Source organism: Diabrotica undecimpunctata, chromosome 6 (genome assembly GCF_040954645.1).
Source record: "Diabrotica undecimpunctata isolate CICGRU chromosome 6, icDiaUnde3, whole genome shotgun sequence".
In the NCBI taxonomy this organism is placed as follows: Eukaryota; Metazoa; Arthropoda; class Insecta; order Coleoptera; family Chrysomelidae; genus Diabrotica; species Diabrotica undecimpunctata.
In genome coordinates, this window is record NC_092808.1 from 154,233,289 (window position 1) to 154,261,284 (window position 27,996).

General features: G+C 32.9%; 1 protein-coding gene across 1 annotated transcript; it reads right to left on the reverse strand.

Annotated features, from left to right (window-relative positions):
- LOC140444159 (inositol polyphosphate-4-phosphatase type I A) lies at positions 1-27,991 on the reverse strand. Its single transcript, XM_072535853.1, has 17 exons — positions 27,876-27,991; positions 25,375-25,523; positions 24,794-24,967; positions 24,307-24,662; positions 23,936-24,247; positions 23,612-23,814; positions 23,129-23,473; positions 21,667-22,129; positions 21,474-21,608; positions 18,401-18,666; positions 17,747-17,889; positions 13,523-13,734; positions 12,391-12,586; positions 12,104-12,301; positions 11,706-11,942; positions 8,486-8,621; positions 1-8,199 (listed from the first exon to the last, which is right to left on the reverse strand). The coding sequence occupies exons 2-17, from the start codon at positions 25,490-25,492 to the stop codon at positions 8,067-8,069; spliced, it is 3,627 nt and encodes a 1,208-aa protein (XP_072391954.1). The 5' UTR covers positions 25,493-25,523; positions 27,876-27,991; the 3' UTR covers positions 1-8,066.
- Between the last annotated feature and the right edge of the window lie 5 nt (positions 27,992-27,996).

Sequence of the window (27,996 nt, forward strand, 5' to 3'; positions counted from 1 at the left end):
AGTAAATAATATTTTATTTTTGGAATTAACATGTTTAACAGATTGTCCAAGATTTCTATAAAAATAAGAGAACATAAAATACATAAATAAATAGTATAAATAAAATAATTTTTTAATGCTTATATGCAACTAGATACTTTTTTCTAACAGTAAGTAAGTACATAAAAGGGTATTTCGGACAAATTTCTAAAATGGGCATAAATAAAGAGCTAAGTTTCAAAAATGCGTTTGAATTAAATTTAAAACGAGTTTAAAAACAATAAAAATGTTTTATTCAGATATACAAAGATGCTCTAAAAAAGGTGTCTTTTAGTGCCACTGAACCAAATGGGTTTTTTTTTTAAATTTAACTGCATATTAGCAGTTTTATCCGGCTCGAAGGACCAATATATAAAGTTTGTTAAATCAAATACATTTTATTTTATTCTGTCCCAGGTTGTCTCTTTTTTTATACGAAGTCCGATCAGTGATCCGGCATATACCTTTCAGGCCATCTATCGGTCCTTTTATGAATTATTATCGCATTCGTGGCAATCATCAGACTTTATAGTTAATAGTGTACAGCCAATGTACTCGATTTTTAAGACACTTAACACGTTATTGATGCCCTCTTCTCAAATTATTAAAAACTTACTATTCGAAGATAAGCCAAGGAAAAAGGTGTAGAGTTAAACCTGCGCAGAGCTGAGTGAAATAATTTGTGTCACTAGCTAAACAACACTAATATTCCTATAATAGAAAATATTTTATAAAATGGCCTCTTAATACTAAAGTTATATTAAAATGGCACGTGAAAAGTCTTGAAGAGGTTATATTAGTCGATAGGAATGGGACGCATTTTTACGTTATTATAAAAAACAATAAAAACAATTTGATTTGGTCTTAAAACATAGAGAAAAATTGAAAACTTCATTTTTTCTTGGTCTTGACTGTACGCTTTACTATGGTAGCTTTAGCACTTCAAATTTAGGCAATAATTATTTTGAATATCTTGTAGACAGTTGCGCTAATGATATATTTTCGTCTTTAGTGACACGATTTAAAGCTGAGGATTCTTTCAGTGACATATATATTAGTTATCGAAATATTAATTACTGCTAATTCTTAGTTAGTGTTATCTGCTACTCAGACATATTTTTTTCACTTATACACCGGTCTATTACCACGATTTCCACAATTAATCCCAATAAAACGAGTAGTTTTAAAATCTCTGCGACGAATCTTGACTCTTTGCAGTATAAGCGCATGAAAAATGTATAAAAAATGGTGTAGCGAGTTCTACAAAAATGGATGTACAACGTTCATAACGAATAAGCCTTTTTGTTTTGGACGAAAATATTGCATTAAAGAAGCGCGCAGTAACTAAGAGATCGACGAGTGGAAATTCAATGCAATTGATGAAATTATCAGCTGTAATACCTCAAGGTGGAGTCATGAGAAGCTCAAATCACCAAATAACAATGTGCTGATGCGACCCGCGAATGCCTCCAGGGCATATGTATCGCATCTATGCCTATAAAAACAGCAGTCAGGCTAAATTACCTTGAAACTCCAAGATGAAAAAAGGACAAGGCAATATCGTCCCCAAATCACCTAGTGGACCATACTGACGATGTTCCCGTACGTGTAGCGTGAATGGAACCAGTTTCCAAACGATGAGGGGATGAAAAAAGCAATACAGTGATACCTGAGAAACTTATCGGAAGATTTCTTTGATGCTGGTATATGAAAACAGCCTCAGTGCCTGTAAAAATGTATCGACCTTGGCGACTGAAAACTTGATATCGTAACAATCATTAATTTTTTTTCAAAAGTGGATCATTGATCCATATCCGAACAGATTTATCCATCTCTAATATCAATAACATCAATATTCATATTAGAGATGGACGCATCCGATCTGAACCGGATTCGAATATTTTTGATTCACAATCTATGATCCATATGTAACGAACCGAGAAACCTATTTCATAAATCATTTGAACATATATACATCGTAGATTTCTGAATTCCTAAAAAAACCTGCCAAAATTCAGTATCAAAATATGTAGACCTGCAGTATTAAAGAGACTCCCGAGACAAATATTTTGGGAGGGGTTCCACAAAACAAGTTGCAAGTGATGTTGGCAACTTAAATGTAGGGCAATGTCGTCAAATTATCATCACCTTTTCAAATGAATTCCCGTTAAATCTAATAAAACCGCTGTCTAATATAGCAGTCTGTGTTGTAATTCGAATCAGTAGAAGCGAATCTCAAAAAAGATCAAAATATCAGATATTTGGCGACATGTTCCTCGAAATCAGTTTCCTGGATTGTTAATAATTTCAGTATGATTAAATCTTGTCATGGACTTACGAATCATTGTATTAATTGGCAAATTAATATCGGTACGAATCCTAAATAACAAGAAAAATAATCATTGCACTTTAGTCTTTAAACAACCAGTAAAATTCTTTCAAAAGTGAATTGGATCATTCATTGCGTTATATCAGAACAGATCTATCCATCTCTATTACTAACATCAGCATTAATATTAGAGATGGAGAGAACCGTTATGACCTGAATCTGCGATTCGAATATTTTTGATTTTACAATCTATGATCCATACGTAAATAATCGAGAATATTTCATCAACCATGTGACTAGATTTGTAAGTTTTCGATTTCTACGATAGACCTTTGCAATTAAACAAGTTGCAACTGGTGTTAGCAACTTTAGTGTATGGCAATTTCGTCATCTTATGACCTTTCCAAATGAATTCACATTAAATCTAAATAAATTGTTGACTAATATAGCGGGCCGGTGTGATAATTTGGATCAATAGAAGCGAATAAAGTTATCAACTTTATCAGTCGGCACGATTGCTCAGTTTTAAATGTAACTAGGTAACTATTTTCATGGTTCCAGCCTACTCCAGTCAGAAGTTTTTCAAGAAATATAAAGATCCGCGATTTTGTATAGGAATTCGCAAAAAGTCGGCAGTTGGATAATTAGTACTTGATTGGATTTGGTGTCTCAATAAACGCTTATTCATCGATCCCCGCCTTTGCATTCAGCCCAATCATAGTTTACTCGTACCAACTCTCCAAGAAACTCAATTAAAACATTTTATACAACAAAAAAATTCGTTAATATTGTCAAATAAACTGTAAAAATGCGCCCATTGGAAGAATTAAATAGTTTAAAGAATAAAGATATATTACAACAACTAATACTGAATTAAGGAAGTATATATTATTAAATAGACATCGTTGTAAAGCTTTTGCTGTTATATAAAAACATTCATCAGTGATAAAACAATGTTTACAGGGTCAAAATGAAAAGTTTTCAGTCTAGGGATAAAAAATAAGTATTGTTGCAGTATCCATTTATGTTAAGAAAGTAGAAAATATTTAAGAATAATCTGAATGCATTTAGCACTTTCCCTTCTATTCTTTTGGCCAAAAACCTTTTTTCTGTGACAAAATTTTGGGAATAAATTTAAGTTAGTACGAGCCAAAACAGAACAGCAGGTTGGATGCTTCAACAGTTCTTACACTAGAGATTTAAATATTCATTTTACAAATGCAAAACCGCATTGTGTAAAATTTTCTGACAAAAGAGTAGGTTTTCTTTAACAAATCAATTCGTTTTATCTCAAATTTTGGCATCTAGCTGACGAAGAAGATATGTATAGTCTTTTTCATGAATTGTTTGTCCACCTGAAAGACTTGTGATTCAAATAATGCCTTTAAAATCACAACACTAACAATAATATATTCGGTTGATATAATTAGCCACCCTCGACTACCCTTTGCAGAAAGTTATTTTTATACAAGTGACAAGATTTCATCTATCGAAAAACTTGAGAAAAGCTATAGAAAAACAGAAAAAGCTATAGAATTCTCCTTAAAATAATGCAAAAATTGCCGAGGAAGTGGATTTCCCGTTTGTTTATGATCGCAATGTAACAAGTTGTAACAATATCTTGGATGAGAACAATTATACTATGCTGACTTATAATGTCAAATAAAAGCCCTCAATTATTGAATAAATTTGAACGTATTCAATTTTGGAAGCGATTGATTCCTGAGATAATCAAAAAAAAAAAAAAAACTCACTTGTATCGCTAACCTCAAAATTATGATATCTTTACATAGTTAACGTCCAATACATATTATACTTATTGACAGCGCTGCAAATGTCGTCTGTGAACGGTCAAATAAACAAGTATTGTGAGCTCTAAACTCTTTAACTCTTTAACGTCTGTTCAATGTAATCAAAACATCTGTTTATGTGTTTTTTTAAGCTTAATAAACAACTCTACCATTTATTCTTCGTTGCAAATACTTCATATATACTAAACAACCAGTGATTTTACTGGTAATAGCGCCATCTTGATTGATTGCTGAGATTACGAGAGCGATGGAAAAAAAAAAAAAAAAAGAAAGAGAGAAAGAGAGATGTCACAAGCACGCAAAGACAACGTTGTAGAGGTAGAGTAACAAAGTTGACGTGATATAGCGAATGAGGATGCAAGTTTTTAGTGTATAGAACTCCCATACTATTATTCGGCACGTGTCAGGCGGTGTCTTAGGAAGTTTGCCCACCCGCGCATAAAAAAGCACCACCTATGAACTAGTCTGAAAACGTTTCATCTTTCCCTTATCATCTCAGTTGAATTTTTGGAATTTGTTTGGTTCGGTTCACCTAGAAGGCATTTTTAGTGCCAAAAAATGACTAATAGTGCTTCTTATGAATTCCAGTACCAACTTACAGTGGCGTTTTTGTCCCACTTTAACAACCAATGATGTTACGCTCTAGTACTTCAATATTTTTAACAATTAATGGTACTTAATAATTGAAATTTACCATACCTACTCCATCAAAAAACGTACAAAATATACAGATACACTTCTTAAACAAGGAGAATATACAACAACAATATATAAAAACGTCTTAGAATATAATATCAAAAGGTTTTCAAAGATATTAATTTGTTTGTTAAAATAAAATTAAGTTATTTTGATTAACAAAAATGCAATAGACTGAGAACTACTAAATTATTATTTATTTAAGTATTATTATTTATTATTTATTAAGATATGAGTTTTTCTTGAATATTTCTTTTCTTTTCTTGAAAATTGAAAATATTTGACTTTTATTATTTAACAATAAACTGCTACAACCTCATTTATTTTGGAATTTTTTTTCTACAAACTTTTTTAAATTTCCTGTCGTTTTTTGTGCTCAAATTTGTAGATCTTCAAGTTTGCAACCTTCTTATCCACTGTTACATTTCTCATTAGAATTCATCCCATTTCTCATTAGAATTTATTTCCCAATAAGCTTTATCTAACGGCAATTAAGTCATTTGAAGAATTATTTCATGGCTATCTTATCATTCTAAGCATTTATCACGAAAATATCGCAATTTAAAGCCTTATCTTATGGACTATTTTACGGATAGAAGAATTTATCAATGGAATAATGTCATTTAAAGCGTTATGTCATGTCGAACCTGACATTTTAAGTATCATCTCACGACAACTTTGTATTTGAAGTCTTATTTCTGAGCAGAAGTGAAATTTGGAGCATTATCTCACGGCAAACTTGCCGATCTAAATAGTATCTTGTTAAGCATTTATTACCGCAAGCCTCTTATTTAAAGCATTTTATGACGTCAGTCGAAGCATTATCTAACGACAACTATATCATCTGAACCGATATGCCAGTGCTATACTGTCACTAGAACGATTATTTCAGAACAGTTTTGCTATTCCATGCATTATCTCACAGCAATATTGTCATTTAAAGCATTATTTCATAGCTATTTTACCATTCGGAAGATTTATTACAATACTGTCATTTAATTCTGCAATTTGTAAATCCTTACGACCTTGCTTTCATCAGAGAAGCATTAACTCGTACCAATATTCCAATTCAAAGTATTATTCCACGAGAATCTTACCCTTCTAAGCATTATTTCAAGGCTATCTTACAATTTGACACATTTATCACGGCAATGCTATTAAGAGAAGCATTATATCATGCATTTTAATTATTACCTCAATATTATACTGCATTCGAAGCATTATTTAACTATAATTCTGCATTTTAAAGCGTTACCTACTGCCGAGTTTCCATTTGAAGCATTATTTCAGAATCGGGGCATTATCTTACGGCAATATTTTTATTCGAAACATTATTTCATTGCTATTGTACCATTCGAAGCATTTATCACTGAAATCATGTCATTTAAAACGTTATATCATTCGAAACTAACATTTAAAATGCTATCTAATAACAACCCTGCAATCGAAGCTTTATATTATGGTAGTATTGCCATTCGGAGCATTATCCCACGGCAATTTTATCACCCAGAGGATTATCTCACAGCTACTCTACCATTTGAGATATTTATCACAACAAAGCTCTAATTTAAAGTATTATATCATTCCGTTGCTATCATTTAAATCATTTTCTTAATATCAAAATGTTGTGGATAGCTCAAAAATTTTTTAGAAAATTTAAGAACGCTGTCGAAAGTTGTAGACAGTTATATCCAACTCTAGACCATTGTAGAAACTTCTGGTACGTTATAGATAGTACTAGAACACTCAAAAACTGTAAAAACTTGCTGGCAGTTCAAGAAACAGAAAAACGTATCAGGATTTTCCAAAATCTTCTAGGACGTCTATGAATATTCTGGAAAATTTTAGATAATTCTAAAGATTTCTTTATAAACTTCTACAGTTTTAAATCGTTTTAGAAAGATCTCGAAAATTACAGAAAATTACCCAAAACGGCCACAAAGAAAATTGTAAAAAGCAACCCAAACATTTAGGAAGCTGAAAAGCATTCTAGAAAATTGCAGACGGTTCTAGAAACAGTCAGAATATGATGGAGTTCTAAAAAAATTTTTAAATTTTAAGAACGCTCTTGAAAGTTGTAGACAGTTATATACAGCTCTAGAACATTGTAGAAACTTCTAGAAAGTATTAGACAGCATTAAAATCCTTTCGAAAATTGTAGACAATTAAAAAGAAGAAGGTAAAAAGTAGTAGATTAATCTAAAAACTTTTAGGTCTATAAATATTCTAGAAAGTTTTGGAGAATTCTAGACATTTCTCTAACATTTTATAAATTTCTAGGAAGGTAAACAGTTCCTGAAAGATCTCGAAAATTACAGAAAGTTGCCAAAAACTGCTAAGAGAATTTTAAAAAGCAATAGAAAGTTTCGGAATAGGTTAAGGACTTTTGGTACGAAAGGTTAAAACTTTCGAAAATTGTAAAAACTTGTACACAGTTCAAGAAACAGGCAAAAAGTAGTAGAGTTCTCTAAAAACTTTTAGAAAGTCTATAATATTCTAAAAATGCCTGGATAATTCTGGACATTTCTGAAAATTTTTACAAACTTCTAGAAAGTTGTAAACAGTTTTAGTAAGATCTAGAAAATTACACAAAGTTACCCAAAACTGCCAAAAAGAAAATTGTTAAAAAAAAAAAACAATCGAAATTTTTAGAAATGTTAAGGACGTTAGAGAGAACTGCAGACGATTCTAGAAATAGTCAAAATGTTATGGACAGCTCAAATTTTTTTTAAAAAGCTTAAGAACGCTTTCGAAGGTTGTAGACAGTTATAGCCAGCTCTAGAATATTGTAGAAACTTCTAGTATATTATATAAAGTGCTAGAATACTTGCTATTAGAAAAATGTAGAAACTTATAGACAGTTCAAGGAACATACAAAAATTAGTAGAACTCTCTAAAAATTTGTGGGAAGTCTATAAATATTTCAGAAAGTTGTGGATAATTGTAGACATTGTCTTAAACATTTTATAAACTTCTAGAAAGCTCTAAAAAGTTTTATAAACCAATATAAAGGAAGCTCTTACAATTTATTGCCGAGTCATCTTCATTTAAAGTTTAAAATCTCATAATCTACTGCATTTCTGTCGTTAGTTCTAAATAAAATCAACAGTTAAAAAACTAAAACATCTTCGTCCGAAATATCCCGATAAACTACAAAAATGTATATGAATAACATTGAATAGCGTGTCTTTTATCTACGACACTCAAGTGCCTTAAGTTAGTGCAGATCCGTACGTCCCTGGAGGAGGTCTGTAGAATTTTGGATATGCCAGGAGCTGGATAGAATTGAAAGCATATTTTTTTATTCCGATATTCTTCAGAGCGTTTTCCCTACGGCAACCCTCACTACAACAAAAAATAAATATGTTTAATCACACAAATAAATCGTGTACACTCAATAATATTGTTCTTGTACTAAACTGCAAGCACGGAATACGGCCCTGGCAGCCAATTGTAGCCCCCAGTATCTGCCCCAGCGACATTAAGATACTTAAACTGTCATTAAGAAATAAGAGAGCTCATGCAAGATAACAAATATTCAAAGTTAATCCATAATTAGCAAAATAAAGGCAAATATACTGTAACGAACGACAATAAATATTTAAATAAATAAATAAGACAAACAAATTACCTTCTTAAACAATCTAATACTCGTTGGAATTCGTGTTCTGCTAAATGGTATTCATCAGCTAAGATCTGACATTCTTCGAATGTCACGGACATTCCCGTTCTGTCTTTGGCACTTTTACAGCTCGTAAATCTTAAACCTAAATAAAGAGGATAAATTATATATGGATCTAAGTCATAATTGTTATTAGAACAACTCTAAAGGTAAAAAATTATTATTCCTGTAATAATAATAAAATAAAAGTCAATAAAAAAGGGTCGTCACAAAGGATTGACCCTCGAGAAATTTATAGTCAATTTTGAAAGTTTCTATAAACCAAAGTGTAGGTAGCTCTACAAACTTTCAGTTCTAGAAAGTTATATATAGATCTAGAAAATTTCCTAAACTTCTAGTAAGTTATAACAAGTTCTAGAAACTGTTAAAACATTTAAAAAAAAATCACCAAAAAGTTCTAGTCGGTTTTCGAAGTTTTAGAATCAAATAAAAAAGTGAAAACTCAATAAAATATGGTTCTCGCAACAGTTTGACCCTCTAGAATGTTATAGACAGTTCTAGAAGTTTCGAGGAACCCTTAGAAAGTTGTAGAAGACTCTTCTTCTTCAGTGCCTTATCCGGTCCGGATGTTGGCTAGAAGACTCTACAAAGTATTAAATAATTGATAAACGCTCTAACTGAATGTTTTAGACAGTTCTAAAAGGTTTTCTAAATCTCTAGTAGGCTGTAGACAGTTTAAAAATACCCTGGATACTTCTAGACAGTTCTAGAAAGTTCTGAAAGAAATAAAGACAAGATAAATCAATAAAAGTTTGTTGTCACAAAGGTTTGACACCCTAAACAGTTATAGACACTTCTAAAACATTCCAGCAACTTCTAGAAAGATGTAAGAAGCTCTAAAAACTTTTAAATAATTTATAAACATTCTAGTAGAAAGCTCATTCAAATTCTAGAAACTGATAGACGGTTCCAGAAACCGTTAAAACATTGTAAACAGTTGACAAACGCCCTAAAAAGTTCTAAAAACTCACTTGATTGTTCTAACAGAAAGAAACAAACATGAGATATCTCAATAAAAACTATATGTCACAAAAGTTTGACTCTCTAGAAATTTCTAGAAAACTTTATAATAATTTACTGCAACAGAAGAGCACTAGAACTTTGTAAAGAAAGTTATACAAACCTCTTTATGGTTGTAGCAAATCACAGGCAGTTATAAACATAGTCAAAAAGTTACAGAAAGCTTAAAAAAGCTTTAATAAATTTATGAAAATTCTAGAAGTTTTTTTCAACCTTTAAATGATTTTAATATGTTCTAGAAAGAAATAAAGAAAAAATACTTAGCTAAAGGATAGTCTCTACCAAGAATTGATTCTATAGAAAGTCTTCCATACCTCTGAAAGTTTTTATAAACCTCTAGAAAGTTGCAGAAAGAACTAAAACGTTCTGGAAAGTTTAATAACGTTATAAAAACTGTAAACTTTGGAAATATAAAGTTCTAAAAGTACAGAACGTTCTAAAAATTGCCAGAAAGTTGGAGTAAACTCAAGAGAGCACTCGGGAAAATTCTAAACAAACTATTAACAGTTGTACAAAGTTCTCGAAATTTCTAGTAGATTGCAGACAGTTTTAGAAATCGCTAGAAAATATTAAATAGCTCTTAATTTTTTAGAAGGTTTAAAAATGCTCCAACAGTTCTAGAAAGTGGTAAACATTAAAAAAACAGCCAAAATGTTATAGGAAGCTTTAAATAGTTTGGAAAAATTCTAGAAATGTTTAAGAAATCTCGAGAAAGTTTTAAATGATTCTACAAGTTTGTAAAGATATAAAGAAAACAAAAAGAGAAATCAAACGATTTCTGCCTAACGAAACCGAATTCAAATCTTAACCACTGTGTTTCCTAAAATTTGCGAAACAAACAGCTGGATAAATTACTCGGCAAGGGAATCTAAAATTGCATTCCACAAGCCGTTCATCCTGGTCAAAATTCGTAGTGAATTCAGTTTCTGGTACTTCAAACGAAGTAAATAATAAAACAGAATGACGGTATTAGATTTTTGTTTCGATACAGTGCAGCGACAACCGCTGATACGTATTTCGACCTACTTAGGTCTCGTCAGAACGGTATAGTCACTGCTCTATACTACTATCTCTACTATTGCTACTATCTCATATAGTCAGAGCAGTGACTATACCGTTCTGACGAGACCTAAGGAGGTCGAAATACGTATCAGCGGTTGTCGCTGCACTGTATCGAAACAAAAATCTAATACCGTCATTCTGTGATATAAAGAAAAGATAAGTCAGTAAAAGATGGTCGTCATCAATGTTTGATGTCTAGAAAGTTTTAGATACTTCTACAGAAATCTCTAGAAAGTTGTAGAAAGCTCTAAAATATTTTGGAAAGTTAAATAACGGTCTAGAAACTTCCAAAAACCGTTTAAAAGTAAAAAGTACCATAGTTGTAGACTGTACTAAAAATTATCAGGAATTTGTATAAGGCTCTAAAGAGCTTTAGAAAGTTTAAGAAGGTCCCAGAAGTTCTTGAAAGTTGTAGACATTTTTAACAACAGCCAAATATTATAGAAAGCTTCAGAAATGTTAGGAAAATTCTAGAAATCATTTAGAAATCTCTAGAAAATTTAGGATTGTTCCAAAATATTCTATAAAAATGTTCGAACGTTGTAGAAAGCTCTAAAATATACTAGAAATATATAGCTTCTATAGTTCTAGAAAGTTTTTAAAAACAGTCAAAATATTATAGAAAGTTTTAGAAAAAGTAAGAAATTTCTAGAAATATTTTATAAATATCTAGAACCTTTTAGATTATTCCCCAATATTTTATAAAAATGTTCCGTCATTAAAGGTTGATGTCTAGAAAACATTAGGTATTTCTGAAAGTTTCCAGAAATCACTAGAAAGTTGTAGAGCGCTTTAAAATATTGTGGAATGTTCAAGAAAGCTCTAGAAACTAAAAAAAAAATTCCAATTGTTATTTACCGAGGTAGGTAGGTTTTGTTACCTTTTATGTGGATATTTCTTTTCACTAACGACAAAAATTTAATTGGTTTCGTAAGATATATATACTCTAGCGCGTTTTGTTAAACATTTGGGGTTAACAATATATAAATTCACTGTACTAATGGCTGTTCAACTTACATATATTGTAATAACATACTATTTTCGAATTAAGATAATTTTAAAATTATCATAAAACATTTTGACTCACCATTCAATTGTCTACATATTTGTGCTGCTAAATGGAGGATTTCAACATTTTTGGCCTTGGAACTATGTACAGATAATCGAAGATCCTCTATAATGGCACTGACAGGTCTCGATTGACTGGCGCTGGAAGATATTCTTCGGGCGTTGTCTAAAATTTTCAATTTCTTGTATCTTAAATAGTATTCGTTTAGTCTTTCGAAATTATCGATATTAGAACGTTCTTGCGGCTTTGTGGAACCTAAAATATATTCATTTAATTAGTTATGGAACTAGATGTAGATTCAAATAATAATATTAGAGGGTAATTGTACTCTGTATGTGTCGACCTACAAAGGACAATATATTTAGATCAAAACTGACAATTTGCGTTCATCTTATATTAAATTTTCGAAAACTTACCCAAACTTTCCGCTAAGGTGGCCATTTCATTAATTCCTATGTTAAAAAATACTGGCGTAACGTGGAAAGATACCGTTTGGCGGGAAGGTATCAGACTGTGCAGAGAATCTGGCACTGGTAAAGATACCACCAGGGAATTTCTCGTACCTGTCACTTTGGGAGTGGGATACGGCTCTGTCGATGGACTAGGGCTCCTCACTGAAACATTAACAATATTAACAAACATCACAGACCGTAGAACTATAGTTATTATTAGATTATATACATAAATTACTGTTGAAACTTACCTAGGATGAAGAGCACAGTTCGTAAATCTTCGATAGCAACTGACATATCGCCCCACATGTCAATTTCATTACCGTAATAGCTGAGAAGCCCTTCGAAGTGCGCCAAAGGTCCGAGTCCATTCAACATCGTCACGTAATTCGGATCGGGTTTATGGCACCAAAGCTTTGCCATCAGAGCTGTAACCAGGGATGTTAACTACAAAAGAAAAAAAAAAATAACTAACAATAAACCTGGAATTTAGATCATCACAGTTTATCCATTGGTTCTTTGCGCTGGATGATAACGAGCATCGTAATTACAGTAGACTGTTGGTTAGAATACTATCAGACTGGCTAAAATCAACATTTGTAACATTACCAAAAGAATTCAATGCCTCACACTGCGATGACTATCGAATATTAAGCATGATGTCTCATGTCCTTAAAACTTTTCTCAGAATCATTCATACACGAATTTACAAGAAGTGTGAGTTTCAAATGAGTGACACTCAATTTGGATTTCGAAATGGATTGGTGAACACGAGAAGCTCCTTTTGCCTTAAATGTGTTAACACAACGATGCAGAGACATGAATGTAGATGTATATGCATGTTTTATTGATTATCGAAAAGCATTTGACTGCGTTAACCATCAAAAGATGATCTAAATTCTGAGAACAACTGAAATTGACGAACAAGACTTGCGAATTATCTAAGAACTATATTGGGTAATAAACGGCAACAATTGAAATAGAGCACACAACATCCGAAGATATACAAAGCCGACGAGGAGTACGACAAGGTTGCGTCTTATCACCACTATTATTTAATCACAAATTTAAAGTAGATGAGATAATTTAAAATACGTTAAAGCCCTTTTGGATACCTTTATGACATTTTAAGCAACTCACACAATCCTGGTGTGTGATGAAAGGACAACTAACTTTGAGAATTAAATTTCTCAAATAATTTTTAAGCATGCAATTAATTCTGACCTCATAGAGCCTGGATCAAATCTTAACTCCGATAATGAAAGTGTGTGAAATTTGAGTAAAATACCAACTACAAGAACAATCCGACCTATTTTGCAATAAATTGACCAATTAATGTAGAAATGAAAGTTTTTCCTCTATAAAAAATTTCTTCGTACTTACCGCTTGTGAGAAGCACACATCCCTTCTGTACCGCACATTGCAGAACCTTTGAGCAACTTTTGGGCTTTCTTGAACCCTGAAAACTGAGTGCGTCAATCGCGCTGTCTTCAGTAAACCGTCCATGGCTAAGCGTAGCTTCCGCATGCTGGGTCTTAGTTCTGCGACCCAGTCACTGATTTTGTTTATGTCTAAACCGTCGGTGAATTTGTTACCTGGAATTGAAAATAAGCTAAAGCAGTGATAAAGTACCTTGGGACATTAGTATGAAGTGAAAATTGGTAGAGTCACATCCAATATAACATTATAGGGACGCTCATTCATCATGGTTATTAAAAAAAGTTATATTAATGATAGCATTTAGAAATAGTTATATAAAATAATTAGCCCGAGTCATCGCAAATTTGTCTTCATTCACACTTGGTATGCTTCACTTTAATTGGACCTCAACAGGTTGTGGTAAAACCAAAGACAGGTTCGGACGAACGAAGACTTTTTGACTTTCTTCGTTCGAAGAAAGTCAAGATTCTTAGACAAAATTTCTACTTCACAGAGCAATCATGATACGAAGCTCTTTATATTATGGAAGACAGAAAGTATATACCACTTTATTCGTAAAAATATAAATCGTAAAAATATTTTAAGCACTCATCTTTATTCCAGAAAGAAACTTCTGTAATTTGTTCACCAGACTGCCCTCGTAAGAATTACAATGAATTCAGACAATGTTGTCGGAAATTCAAGAAACTTGTAGTTAATTGTAGAAACCGCCCTAACGTTGTAGGATGTTTGAAAGAGTTCTCTAACAATGTAGAAACGTCTCAAAATATTCCAAATGGTTCTAGAAAGGTTTTGAAAATTCTAGAAAGTTGTAGAAGACAATTTTAGAAACCGTAAATTTTTTTAGAAAGCTCTACAAAAGCTTAGCTATATTAAGAACCGCTCTATAAATTTTGCGAAACTGCAGACAGTTCAGAATATTATACACACTTCTAGAATGTTTAGTATTAGAAATATCCACTTTTAAGCAGTTCTAGAAAGCTCTTGAACATTCTAAAAAAATTTTTTTAAGTTTAAGAAAGTTCTAGCAACTTATAGACAACTCTAGTACGGAAAATTAATTTAAGGACACTTTAGGAAGTCGCAGATAGTTCACGAGCATTGAAGAAACTTTTGGAAGTTGTAGAAAGTTCTCTAAAGCGTCAAAAAGTTCTCTTAGACAGTTTCAGAAAGCGCCAAACTTCTTCTGTTTAACATTTTAGAAAGTAGTAGGAACTTCTCTAAAACGCTAGAAAATTATATAAAGTTGTAGACCATTCCAAAAACTGCGAAAAGGTTTTTGATCTATCTAGAGTTTTAGAGAAAATTTAGGAATGTTCTAGAAAGTCCTTAAATATTATAACAACTTTCACAACGTCTTGTCATAAACGTGTTAAAAGTTTCGACAAGTTCTATAAAGTTCTAGAGAGTTATAGATATTTCCAGACAACTCTAACCAAAAGAAATTTTTACAAAACTGTAGAAAGTTGTAGAAATTTCGTGAATGTTCTAGAAACTTATAGACAGTTCTAGAAACTTCTAGAAATCTCGAACATAGACTACTATCTTCTTCTTAGAGTGCCATATCCCTACGGAACGTCGGCGACTACCATGCTTATAATATTGTTATACTGATCTCGGTCTTGCGCTACGTGTAGCAATTGGTCCGCTGTCAAACCTGTCCACTGCCGCAAATTCCTCAACCAAGAGAGTTTCTTCCGTCCTATCCATTTCTTTCCTTCGATTTTACCGTTAAGAATTAGCCGAAGGAACTCATATCTTGGTCCTCTGATTATATGTCCAAGATATTCTAGTTTACGCCTCTTAATAATATTTAATAGAGTTCGTTGATGTCCCATTCTTCGAAGAACTTCTTCGTTTCTGGTTCTGCTAGTCCATGGAATTTTTAGTATCCTTCGATACAACCACATCTCAAACGCCTCGATTTTATTCATGATATCGGCGTTTAAAGTCCAAGTTTCACATCCATACAAAAGTACAGACCACACGTAACATCTTGTAAACTTTTCACGGATTTCCAAATTTAATGAGTTATTGGATAATAGAGGCTTGAATTTTTGAAATGAGTTTCTTGCCTGTTCAATTCTACATCAAATTTCGAAGGATGGATTCAGATTTTGGGTAATCCAACATCCAAGGTATTTGAATCTCGGAACTCTCTGCAGCGGTTGTTGGTTTAATATCAGTTGGGTTGCGCCGATATCCACTTTACTGGTCACCATGTATTTAGTTTTATCGATATTTATCGACAGTCCCCAATTTGTGCATTCCATGTCAACTCTATTGATTAGCTCCTGCAGATCGTCGATGTTTTCAGCTAGAATCACAGTATCGTCGGCGTACCGTATATTGTTAATTATTTCTCCTCCTATGATAATTCCTTTTTGATCTTTTAAAGCTTCCCTAAATAGATTCTCAGAATACAAGTTAAAGAGGGTGGGAGACAGTACACAGCCCTGTCTTACGCCTCGTTCAATACTGATTGGCTTTGATTCTCTGTTGTTGGTATAGACTACTATAGAGAACTCTAAAAGTTTTTGGACGTTTTAAAACCTTCTATAAAGTTATTCTAAGAGTCCTATAGACACTTTTAAAGTTCTAAAAGTTTCTACAAATTAATAAAAATTCATAAGGACGCTCTAGAAAATTAGAAAGAGGTCTAGAAAGTTTTTGAGTTTTCTCTCTAATGTCTAGTAAACTAGTAAAACGTGTACTTTTTCAAAAAATCTATCGAAAATTCGGATAATTTGTAGGCAGTTCCAAAAAACAGACACACAATTGTACAAAGTTTAAAAGTTTTAGAACCTTTAAGAACGTTCTCGAAAGTTTAGAAAGTCTCGAATGTTATAGAAAGTTGTAGACATTTTTCTTGAATATTATCGTAATTTCTAAACAGTTCTAGACATGTTTGGAAAATTCTAGAAAGTTTTAGATATTATAGAAGCTGCCTACAACTTACAGAAATATCTAAAACGTTTTAAAAAGTTAAAGGATGCACTAAAAAGTGTTTAAGACCGTTATAATTTGTTTTAGAAAGATGTAAACAGTTTTAGGCAGGTCTCAAATATTCTAGCCACTCCTAGAAAGTAATAGAAGGTTCTAAATAGCTGGAAAAATGTAAAGAAACTTTTAGACTGTTCTAAATGCCGCCAAAAAGATTTAGAAAGCTCTAAAAATATGTGGAAAACTTAGGAAAGTCCTAGAAAAGTATACACAGATCTAGACATTGCAGAAACTTTTACCAGACACTTTTAAGGAGCTCTAAAGTATTACGGAATTTTCTAGAAAGTTATAGACATCTAGAACTTGAATCTAATTGATATCTAGATTTTGAAAATTCTAGAAAGTTTTAGAAATACACATGCTGCCTACAACTTACAATTAGTTAAAGACAGTTTTTAATAGTTTTATACAATCTTAAATAGTCTAGGAAGACCTAGAAAGTAATGGAAAGTTCTAAAGAGCTATAAAAAAAGTAAAGAAACTTTTAGACCGTTCTAGAAACTTCCAGGAAGTTTTAGAAAGTTTAAAAAATATTTGGAAAACTTAGGAAAGCCCAAGAAAATTATACGCAGTCTAGACATTGGAGAAACTATTCTATAATAAATACTAGTAAAACTGTTTACTTTTGGCAGTTTGAGAAACAGATACAAAACTGAAAAAATTATATTCTTGACTTTTCTAAAGGTTTTTCTAGAAAGTTATATAGATATATTTTGAAAATTCTAGAAAGTTTTAGAACTTATAGAAACTGTTAACAAATTAACGATATACAAATCTTTAAGATGTTTCAGAAAGTTTAAGGACACCCCAGAAAGTGTTATAAAAATTGGAGGCAATTCTAAACAGCTTTCGAATATAACAGTGACTTTTTAGAAAGTTATAGACAGTTCTCGAAAGCTATCGAAAATTCTAAAGCCGTAAACAGTTTCAGAAATGGGCAAATAAGTTGTACGAATCATTACAAAGTCTCTAAAGTTCAAAGACGTTCTAAAGTGTTTTAGAAAGTTTTGACAGATCATAAACATTCTAGGATGGATGGAACGGAAAAACTATTTAAAAAATGCTAAAACAGAACATACTAGAACAAAAACAAATTATTCAATAATCATCTTAAACAAATATTGTACTTTTCAAGTGAAATTGTTACTATTTTATGCGACTTACCGTTCTTAACAATTTTATTCACAACCTTTGTCACAGCCTCGGCTTCTTTATCGATGATGTTTCCCCTCGTAGGTTGATCAACGATAACGGTCTTTTTAATATTCCTCATGTTCGGCTTCAACCTGACAGCAGGGCTATTACATCTGGAAATTAATCAATAATATTCATCAAATAATGATATAGTTTGGAAATATTTGTTTGTAAATTGTTTTGAAACACTAGTTCTAGAACTTTTTGATCATCCCTCGTAAACACGTTCGTTTTCTGCATGCTGGTGGGCTTTTTCACTTTCCCCGTCATGGATTCAAAGCAGCGCTTTTTACGAGGGACCATCAGAAAGTAAAGTTCTTTATAGGAATTTCGAAAGAGGTTATATTGGCCGACAAGGCAAACATACACAACCCTGTCTCATTTATTTTTAAAATACGTATTTATTTCGACACATTTCCTAGAGTAAGTATTCTCTTCAATGTCACGTTCTTGAGAATTGCAGTAAACTTATCAAAAGTCTTTTTAGAATCAATGAAATAACCGTAAATATCAAATAAATATCAAATAAACTCTGTGGTTGCATAGTGAAAAACTATGATCGCTTTTAAACTTACAATGTATGATTATTTATACATAAAAATCTCATGAAATTCATAAACTCACCTTCCACACAAAAACTTGACTTTGCTCACAAGACACATGACGCTGGCCTCGATATTTAACTGAGTTATGTCCCAAGGTTCCGGTTCGTCCGTCGGTTTATAATAATTGGCCGAAGGAGAACTGCACATAATGTTGGTATCGAGAAAGGTACGTCCCGTGTCTGGTTCCAAAGAGTGAGGTTGGTTGGAGCTATCGCTATCGCTATTCACATTAATAGTAGGTACGGTTGTAATGATATTTAGTTCTGTTGTGGTTTCTAAGGAACTCTGAAAATACAATATAAATTATAGTATACATAAAGCAAACATTATCTTTGCACAGGATCAAGGTGTCCAAAATGAAAGCCCTCAAGTAACAGAAAACTCGTAAGTTGACTTAAAAGGAGACCTTAACCTTGATTTGATTTCATGCTTAAACTGGGAGAGAGAGAGAGAGAGAGAAAGAGAGAAAAGCAAGAAAAGACAATTGCATACGAGTATCAAGTGCAACAGGGCAGTCAATATAGATAAAAAACTGTTATTCTATCAAAAAAATACAAACAGAGCTTATGAATCAACAAACATAATATAGTTTCTTCTTCTTCTTCTTCTTCTAATGGCGCTACAACCCTTTGTGAGTCTTGGCCTGCTTAACAATGTTCTTCTATTCTGCCCTGTCGGATACTTTCCTTCGCCACTGCCTGATGTTCATGGTTTTAAGATTCCTCTCTACGTCGTCTATCCATCTTTTACGGGGCCTTCCTCTTGTTCTGTTTTCTTGGGGCTTCCATCTCTGGACTACTATTACAGCTCGATTATCTGGCATTCTTTCTAGGTGAGCAAGCCAGTTTAGTCTTTGTGACTTTACAAATCTAACAATAAGATTTTTTTCTGTGGCAAAAAGATTTTTTGTCTAATGCCATCTCTCTCTCACACACACACACAACAATAACATAATATAGCTACACGACTATAATACATGGTGTAGATGGATCACGATGGATCACAATTAATCGCGGCGTTGTCAGACTGTACCAGTAATACTTACAAATAGAGAATCATATTAAAGACGTGCATTGGTAGAACTAGTCCCTCAAACCAGTTGATGGAGGTAGGTTCCTTCGGCGAAAGACGCGGTTTTTACTTGGATACGTGAATAAAAAAGACGGAAAAAAATACAAAACAGAAAAGGAACGAAAAAAGAAGAAGACAAAACTAGTCAATCTGAGAAAAAGTATAAAACTAGAAGAAACATCATCATCATAAGTGGCTCGACAATCCGTTGTGGATCTTGGCCTGCTCACAAAGAAGTCGCACTCCTGCCGATTCCTGGCAACTTCTCTCCATCTTCTGACCCTTAGAATCTGTAGGTCTTCTTCCACACCACCAATCCATCTCCTTTGTGGTCGTCTTCTGCTTCTTGTGCCCTCTGGTTTTGAAAATGTTAATCTCTTCGTGTATTTGTGATCTGACATCCTAGCAATGTGTCCAGCCCATCTAAGTCTCTGCACTTTAACGAATTTCACAATATCTGGATCGGTGTATAACTGATATAGTTCGAAGTTGTATCTTCGACGCCATAGCCCGTTTTCGTTTACGCCCCAAAAGTATTTCTAAGAATTTTTCTCTCCAAAATACCAAGAAGTCTTTCATCATTTTGAGATGAGGTCCACGTTTTAGCCCCATATATCAAAACTGGTGTTATTAAGGTCTTGTATATATTGAGATTTACTGCAAGTTTTATATTTTTATTTTTTAAATGTTTCTAGAGGCCGTGAACAGTTCTGTTTGCTATTGCTATCTTTTTATTTCGTCCCTTGTCGTGTTTGTTGCGTTTACTAGCGATCCGAGCTATGTGAATTCTTCGACTTGCTCAAAGGTATGGTTGTTAATTTGAATTCTCTGTTGGATATTTCAGGGGATGTTAGAAACCAACATATATTTGGTTTTTTCCTCGTTTACCACAAGTTATAATTGGCTTGCCACGTCCGCAAGCCTTGTAAAAGACTGCATCATGTCTCTCATACTTCTGCCCACTATAACTATTAAAAATAGTTCCATTCATTCTAATATTTAATTGTCTGATTGCCTTTTTCAAGGCAATATTAAAGAGCAGACACGCCAGCGCGTCCCTCTCTCTTAGACCATTATTAATGTCAAAGAACGTAGAGTTTTCTCCTTCAATTCTAACGCATGAGCTTACGTTTTGCATTGTTAGTTGGGTCAACCTAAATAACTTAGGTGGGATCCCAACGTCTATCATTGCATTATATAATGCAGTTCTTTTCACACTGTCATAGACTTCTTTGAAGTCGGCGAAGAGATGGTGTGTATCTATGTTATATTCTAGTGACTTTTCTAGAATCTGCCTACGTTCTTGAATTTAATGTGTAGTTGACTTTCCAGCAGTAAATCCGCATTGATATTGACCAACAATATCCTTTGTAAAATGTTAAGTCTTTCAAACAATACATTGCCGAAGATTTTATAAGCAGATGGTAACAGAGTAATGCCTGTATAGTTCTTACACTCCAGTTGATCACCCTTTTTATGCAACGAGCATATTATTCCTTTTAGCTACTCTTCTGGTACCAATTCATTCTGCCATATAAGTTCTATTAGTTTAAGGATTGCTGCAAAAAGTTGATCACCACCTTTTTTATACATTTCCGAACAGCTTTCATCGATTCCTGGGACTTTATTGTCTTTGAGTTTTAGGATGGCATTTGACACTTGGGTGTCAAATGCCATCCTAAAATGGGCTTGTCTCTTGGGTCTTCACTGTGTAGTTGACTTTGTAGATTTTGTTGATTTTCTATCAAGAAGAAACATTATACAAATGAGAAAAAAATGGATAATGTATGTGATGAATGTATATCTAATAAATTATAAATGTAGTGTAAATATTGTAAGTGTTGTAGTGAATTATACTACATCTAATTGTACTTTGGGTTTATTAATTAAATAAATATTAACATAACCCAACGAAATATGTTTATTAATTATTATTTTTGTCCTTTTTAGTTTCAACTTTTCATCATCTTAAAGCAAGAAATTATTTTAAAACTAAATATTCTGAGCTACGAAACTCTTACCTCGTTTTGACTATCCTCACACTCAGGAAATAGAACGAAATTGCTTTCGTCTGGTGTTTGCATATTTGAACAAAGACTTTTCACTACTTCACTGGAATTCAAAGAATTGCAATTTGTATCGCTGTGATTTTGTACCTGCAAAAAAATTCCCCTCATAATAACCCATAAATGATTAACTGTCTTTAAAACTTACCTTCCATATATCATCATCATTAATTGGCGTACAGGGAGTCGCAAAGTCTTCCAACTCCGGACTTCTTAGATCTAGCGACGTAAGTTGTTGGGTAATTCTCTTGAACGGCGATAAAACGTTCGGTCTCCCCAAACTATCCATACTGGAATCATCATCTCCTACGCCTGAATCCTCGTTCGGTAATAACTTGTATTCCTCAATAAAATTCAGCGCCTCTTCGACCAGACCTGAGTCCCAGAGACTGAGGAGTATCCGCGTCTTGTTAATCATGTCTTCGCATATGGGTAACATGCCGTTGGTTTGTTTTTCTTTTGCTAGCCGCATTAAATTTCTCATGGCTTCCACTACTTCTTTTCGCAGCTGTTTGATCGCTTGTATGGCGTCGTTCGCCATGGAAATTTTTGTTGTTATTTGGCAATTCGCACCAGTCTTTATGGGAGATTCTTTTAACTGTTGTACTAATCTAAATTAAAAAAAAACAAAAATAATGAATATACACACCCAAGTATAAATTTAGAGTCACCCCGTAATTTAAAGTTAATTTGGGGATTTTCTTCTGTGAGAACATAGTTTACTAACTGATTACTTGTTTTTGTACTGCCAATAAGGGTTTGACAGAAAAAAGCCCTTTGCCCAAATCCCTAAAAACCATTATTAATTTTCCTTTCTATTGTTTTATCTGTCAATTGCAACTTGTTTATTTAGCAAAGATATTACAGTGGAAATCCTTCAAGACACTTTAGTTCCTTTCTTCACATTGGAAACATTTATTGACATTGTTTTATTCCTTGAAATCTAATCTTAGCTTAGCTTCTAAGCTAAGCCTTTTCCGCCCGACCAATTTGAACTAGCTTCAAATCTACTCTTTACAAGTTAACCTTTTGATTTCACTTACATAAATGGAACGTTATCCAGCTACATATAGTTATCCGGCTCGAAGGACCAGTTGTACAAAGACTCCGCGCTGACAGGTTAGCTTGATGTTAACAAAAAAAGTCTAGCTATATGCTAATACCGTCATTGACAGCATGAAAAGTAAGTGTTATTAAATCCTATATCCTGTATTGAAGATAAATGAAGAATGAGATAACTGCAAGAATCAAGCACCTATACTTGTAAACCTGTCTGGCATATGCCGCACTATAGATCAGACTGCATTTTTTATATTTAAATTGTAAAATAAAAAGAAAAAACAGATATAACCCCACATATTTTATTCTAGCAGAATGAATAATGTATTCGCTCTGCGCTGATTCGCACTAATGAGGAGGTTAAATTATCTGGCGAAGCAAGTCTTTGAGCCCAAAAGAGACTCGACAGCAGGTACTAAGACCTATCCGAAAGTAACAAACATAAATGCCTAGTATAAAAAAATCTTTCAGGTGACAGTGTTGAAAGATCTACGAGACAAAAAATCCCTTTGAAGTCTCCAATCTAGTTAAGAAACTAAATTTTTACTTACTTGATCAATCCCCCGTTCTTGGACTTATGAGAATGCGCCGTAAAAGCTCCAACTGTGATCCAATCGTAAAATCCGGACTTGTTAAGCGTATCGTTGTGCACCCACATTCGTTGTAAATGTAAGTTAACGGGAGCGAACTCCAAGCTCCTGTCCCCCTTGCGGCTACTGGCTTTGAAGAGGCTTCCCTTGTGTGCTTGTAGGTTCTCCCTCGCTTGCGAATAGAGACGTAAGAGATGTAAGTGTCTATCTAATAGTTCTACTTGTCTAGAGTGCCACGGTTCGCGCAGCTCGCCCATGCCGGCTACTTCTTGGAGGAGTTCTTTTTCTTGTTGGATCCAGATATCTCTGAAACGCGACATTTTATTTATTTCAGACAAAATAATTTATTATTATTACAATTACGATCAATTTAATTATTTCAACGAAAGACCAACATTTTTTGATGGATGTTAATGACGTTACAAAATTACTATAAATACTTACAGAACTTGACGAGGTAAAGAAAAACACACTCTACTCTCAGCCATGTATTCATGCACGCAAATATCCCCTCCTAATCCCGAATGAAAACGGTAAGTTTGCAGATATGGCGACGAAAATATTAACTTTAATTCAGACTGATTTGGAAGCTTCATTTTAACACCTAGTCTTGGAGGTAGTGATTGGGATCTGCGATGAGCGAAAGCCTGCAAGTAAAACAAAATGTATCGATATATAGTTCATAAGAGGCTCCTAGTTTACTATATTTACAAACACTTCCATATTTGTCTATATCTATCTATAAAAAATAGTTTTATATGTGTTTACCTGTGTGGGATTATGTAAAGGTTTCTTGCATGGCGTATGTTCAGTGCTACTCCCCTTATCCTCACCTTCCAAAAACCAAGCGTTGATCGTTAAAAATCCTACTGTGCTTTGCGACCTGGATAAAACGGGTATCCGCAGTCTCGTTGAATCTTGCATGACACTCAGAAGAATACAAGCAGATCCTAGGGGCACAGCTGTATCAGATACTCTTTCGCGTACATCGAAAACGGTAAATCTGACTCTAGTGTCTCTAGAAAGGCCGTCAGAGGCGCGGAAGCTCACGGTTGAAAGAAATATTGGGTTACTACATCTCTGAAATATACATAAATTATCTTGACAGTCAGTTTTATTGTTTACTTAAACAAACTTACCTCTATAACTTCGGTCCTGCCGTACTGCACCCAAAATTTGGAAGAAGGTATGAAAACATCTACGACTAGAGAAGGATTTGGAGGTCTACCATGTCCATCACAGAGTAAATTATCACATGAAAAGGATACTTCACACAATGGTATTTCAGTGACATCAAGCGTATGTGTGTGTTGCAATCTCCAAGTCTGAAGATCAACTACTGGTTTGTGACTTCTTCTTCTTTCTATACACTGTCTCAGAGCGCCCAACTCGGCTCGTATTCCCTCGTAACTGGCGTGTCTGATGGCGTCTATCCAACTCGATCGTTCAGCATCCGATACTGAAGCCAGAGCCTGGTTAAGACCTCCATCAAAAACTGAAACAGACGTGAAATAGGCTTTGCTAAATGTGCGATCTCTACTCCTTAGTAATAAGGACTCTTATAAAGTAACTTTTTATATAAAATATAATATTCACTTGTATAATGTTCTATTTTGACAAACTTACCCAGATAAAATGGAAAATATCCTTCAATGGTAAAAGCTGAACCTGACATTGGTGGATCTATTCTAACTTGGCACTGTTCGAGTACAATCACCCCTAAAGGCTCCGACCACGGATCTCGATTTTTGAAGTAAAACAATAAATTGCCCCTCAGACGACACCATCTCTCTAAACTAACTGAAACGTAAGATAAAATTTATAATACCATGATATTATTTATGTTTTTGTAAACATAATTTTTTTTTCAAAAGAGTACATGTCTGAGTAAGCTATCAGTGACGAATCGCAAATCCAAGCTTACTGGAAGCTATTGACGATGTTAGGAATAACTTTTTATTTTGACAATAAATCTACAGTTCACCCTTGAACTACACTATCTTTTGCGCTCTTTACACAGAGAAAAGACATTAAAATGAAAGTTTGTGGTAGATCAAACTGAAATGAAAAGCAATCTCTTTGGATGTTACAGTAACATAACATTCCTGAGTACTCTAGCAGCGATCTCTATACAATGCAAAAAGAAGTCAGAAGACTTCTCTTGGAAAGCAAATTTATACTATAAATCAATAAATAACAGTGCTTACTTTCTGTTTTCCTAAAAAATCCTTCCTGTTTTTCACGCAGGATTAAAACCCCTTCTTTTTCAAATTTGGTAGATGGTTGTGTGGCCAAAGTGACCAGTTCCTGCTTGTTGAAACGCATTGATAAAATTGGATATCCTTAATTAAAAAACCTGAAAAACACATAGTTAATAAACACACTAAACAAATTATTGAATATAATGGAATATAACAAAATATTTATTTGGATATTTACATATACAAAGTTCTCAAAAGGAGGTACATAAGTACATTTGTAAACCTAATAAAAGTCCTTGGTGCATATTAGCTAAAATATTATAAATATAAGAAAAAAGACTTTTTAAAAACCATAAATGTAATAGTTATCAAATCTTAGCATTTCTTTACTACATTAACTGATATAGGGTCTTTAATTAAGATTCAGAAATGTTTTAACAATGATAATAAACAAATCATAGCTTTTTTTGCAGATACATAATTTCTGATAATGTGGATCCATTTCTGCCCACCAGGAACAAGTGAGCAATCAAGGCAGTGGAAAAACAGTGATGATGACCCTTCTAAGTCTAAGAAGACCAAAACCACTTGATCAGCCTGTACAGTAATGGCAGCTATTGTTTGAGATGACAAGGCAATATAAGGCAATACATGGCTGCATATAACAAACAAAACTACAGCATTTAGTAAAGAAAAAAAATAATACCACCATATGAAACTAACATCGCATTTGGATAGGAGCAAATTGCTATTATTATTATTATTTGTAATGAGATATGTTCAAGCAATGCTTTAAATCCAACTGTCCCTATCTTTTGAGTATCATTTCCTTGTTATATTTTAGTATCCCAATCTACCATATTTTCCTTTGAAAATTTCTGCTAATCAATTCACTTTATATCTCAGTTTTTAATATTATTCCAGCGAAAGTTTTTCTTATGATTTTTGAATAATCCAGTTATCTGTCTTAGTTAAATCTATACTTAGGTATAAAAAGAAAATTTCTTTTCTGCAGAGAATTCAGTCTTGTTTTTTAGTTATTAACAATTAAGTGTGAAAAAAGAAATTTTCTTTTAATTTCTTGAGAGCACTTAATTCCACTGTGGTTTGAGTGAAGAATAGAGCAAAAGGGACAAAAAGAATCACAAGCAGATGTCAAAAGGGATCAATAGATGTTATAATAACAATGGTGAGCAAACAGTAGATGAGATTCACATAGGATAGAGAAAGATAGAACTAATTGTAAGACCCTCAGGAGTGGATGGATAAAAGTTGATGAGGAAGAATATTCGATAATTGCACCTTTGATACTATGTCTAAAGATGGGTCTTGTAGTGCTTAACAAACCCTTAATTTATTAATTACATCCTTTAATGACTTTCTTTTGCTATTAATATCAATAGCATAACAAAAAATATTGATTTTTGTACTCCTCTTCAAATATTTCTGCTGCACAATTTACTTTGTGTCTTTTTTCCATAAATTTTTGGCTTTTTTGAAAATTCTAGCTAGCTCCTTTCAACTCTAGCTCCTTTGTCACTCAAAATTTGCACTATTTTATTATTCACTAATCACTAATTATTGCACTATTTTTAAAATGAATAAATTTTTACACAGGTCTTTATTGTGTGATTTTGATTTTTTGCCTTCTTTAATATTTTTTTAAATTTGCAGTACATTTGTATATTCTTTTATAAAAGGGTACCAAAATTTGCTTTGCCTGGGGCACTCAAAACACTAAAACTTGCCTGGTCAGCAAGTTCTTTTGAGTCCTTGTGTTGTTGTAGTGTATCAATCTACCATATTCCTTTCAATAGTTCAGTAGAAAATCTGGATCTGGGGAATTAGGAATGAAAATGGTGCTTTTGCAGGAGCTGTGTTGCTGGCGTCAATAATGAAATTAACTAAAAAATATGTATATGAGACATAACTAGAAATAAATATCAAGTAGAATCCAAGTTAGGAAAAACCTCCAAAACACCAAAGTATAAATGAAAGATAAAAGTCTCTTTATGAGAGTTAAAAACATAAAACTGGAAATCATTAATTGATGACACAAAAGTAATGAAAACTTGTAGCTTATCAGAGCTAAACACACAAAAATATTAGAAAATAACTAACACATCTTATTAAATTTAAATAGCTAATATGGGTTTTAGTTACTATTAAAACTAGCAGCAACAATTATTGTATATGAAAGAAAATAACATTGTAGTAATATAATCATGTGCAAATATTTAAAATTACATAAACACTAATTATAGATGTTAAAAACATTATTTGCAAGTGACCCAAATTAACAAATTACATACCTTTGAAGAAAGGCTTAACAAGACAGCAATATGCCTTAAAATGTCTAAAATAGATGCTATCAAACTTAGAAAAGTATCTATATGTTTATAAATCCTATTTCATGTTCAACATACTTCCTGGGGGTCCATACATAATAGATAATTTGTTAACATCGATTACTGAGAACCTTATATATCTAAACATAATATACTTACTTAAATCGTTCACATGCTATTGATAAAGATTTTGCTTTTATATTGGAAGAAATTTTCACTTTATTTAAACTATTTATTAAAACATATTTACACATACACGAGAATTGACATTTTCATTTTT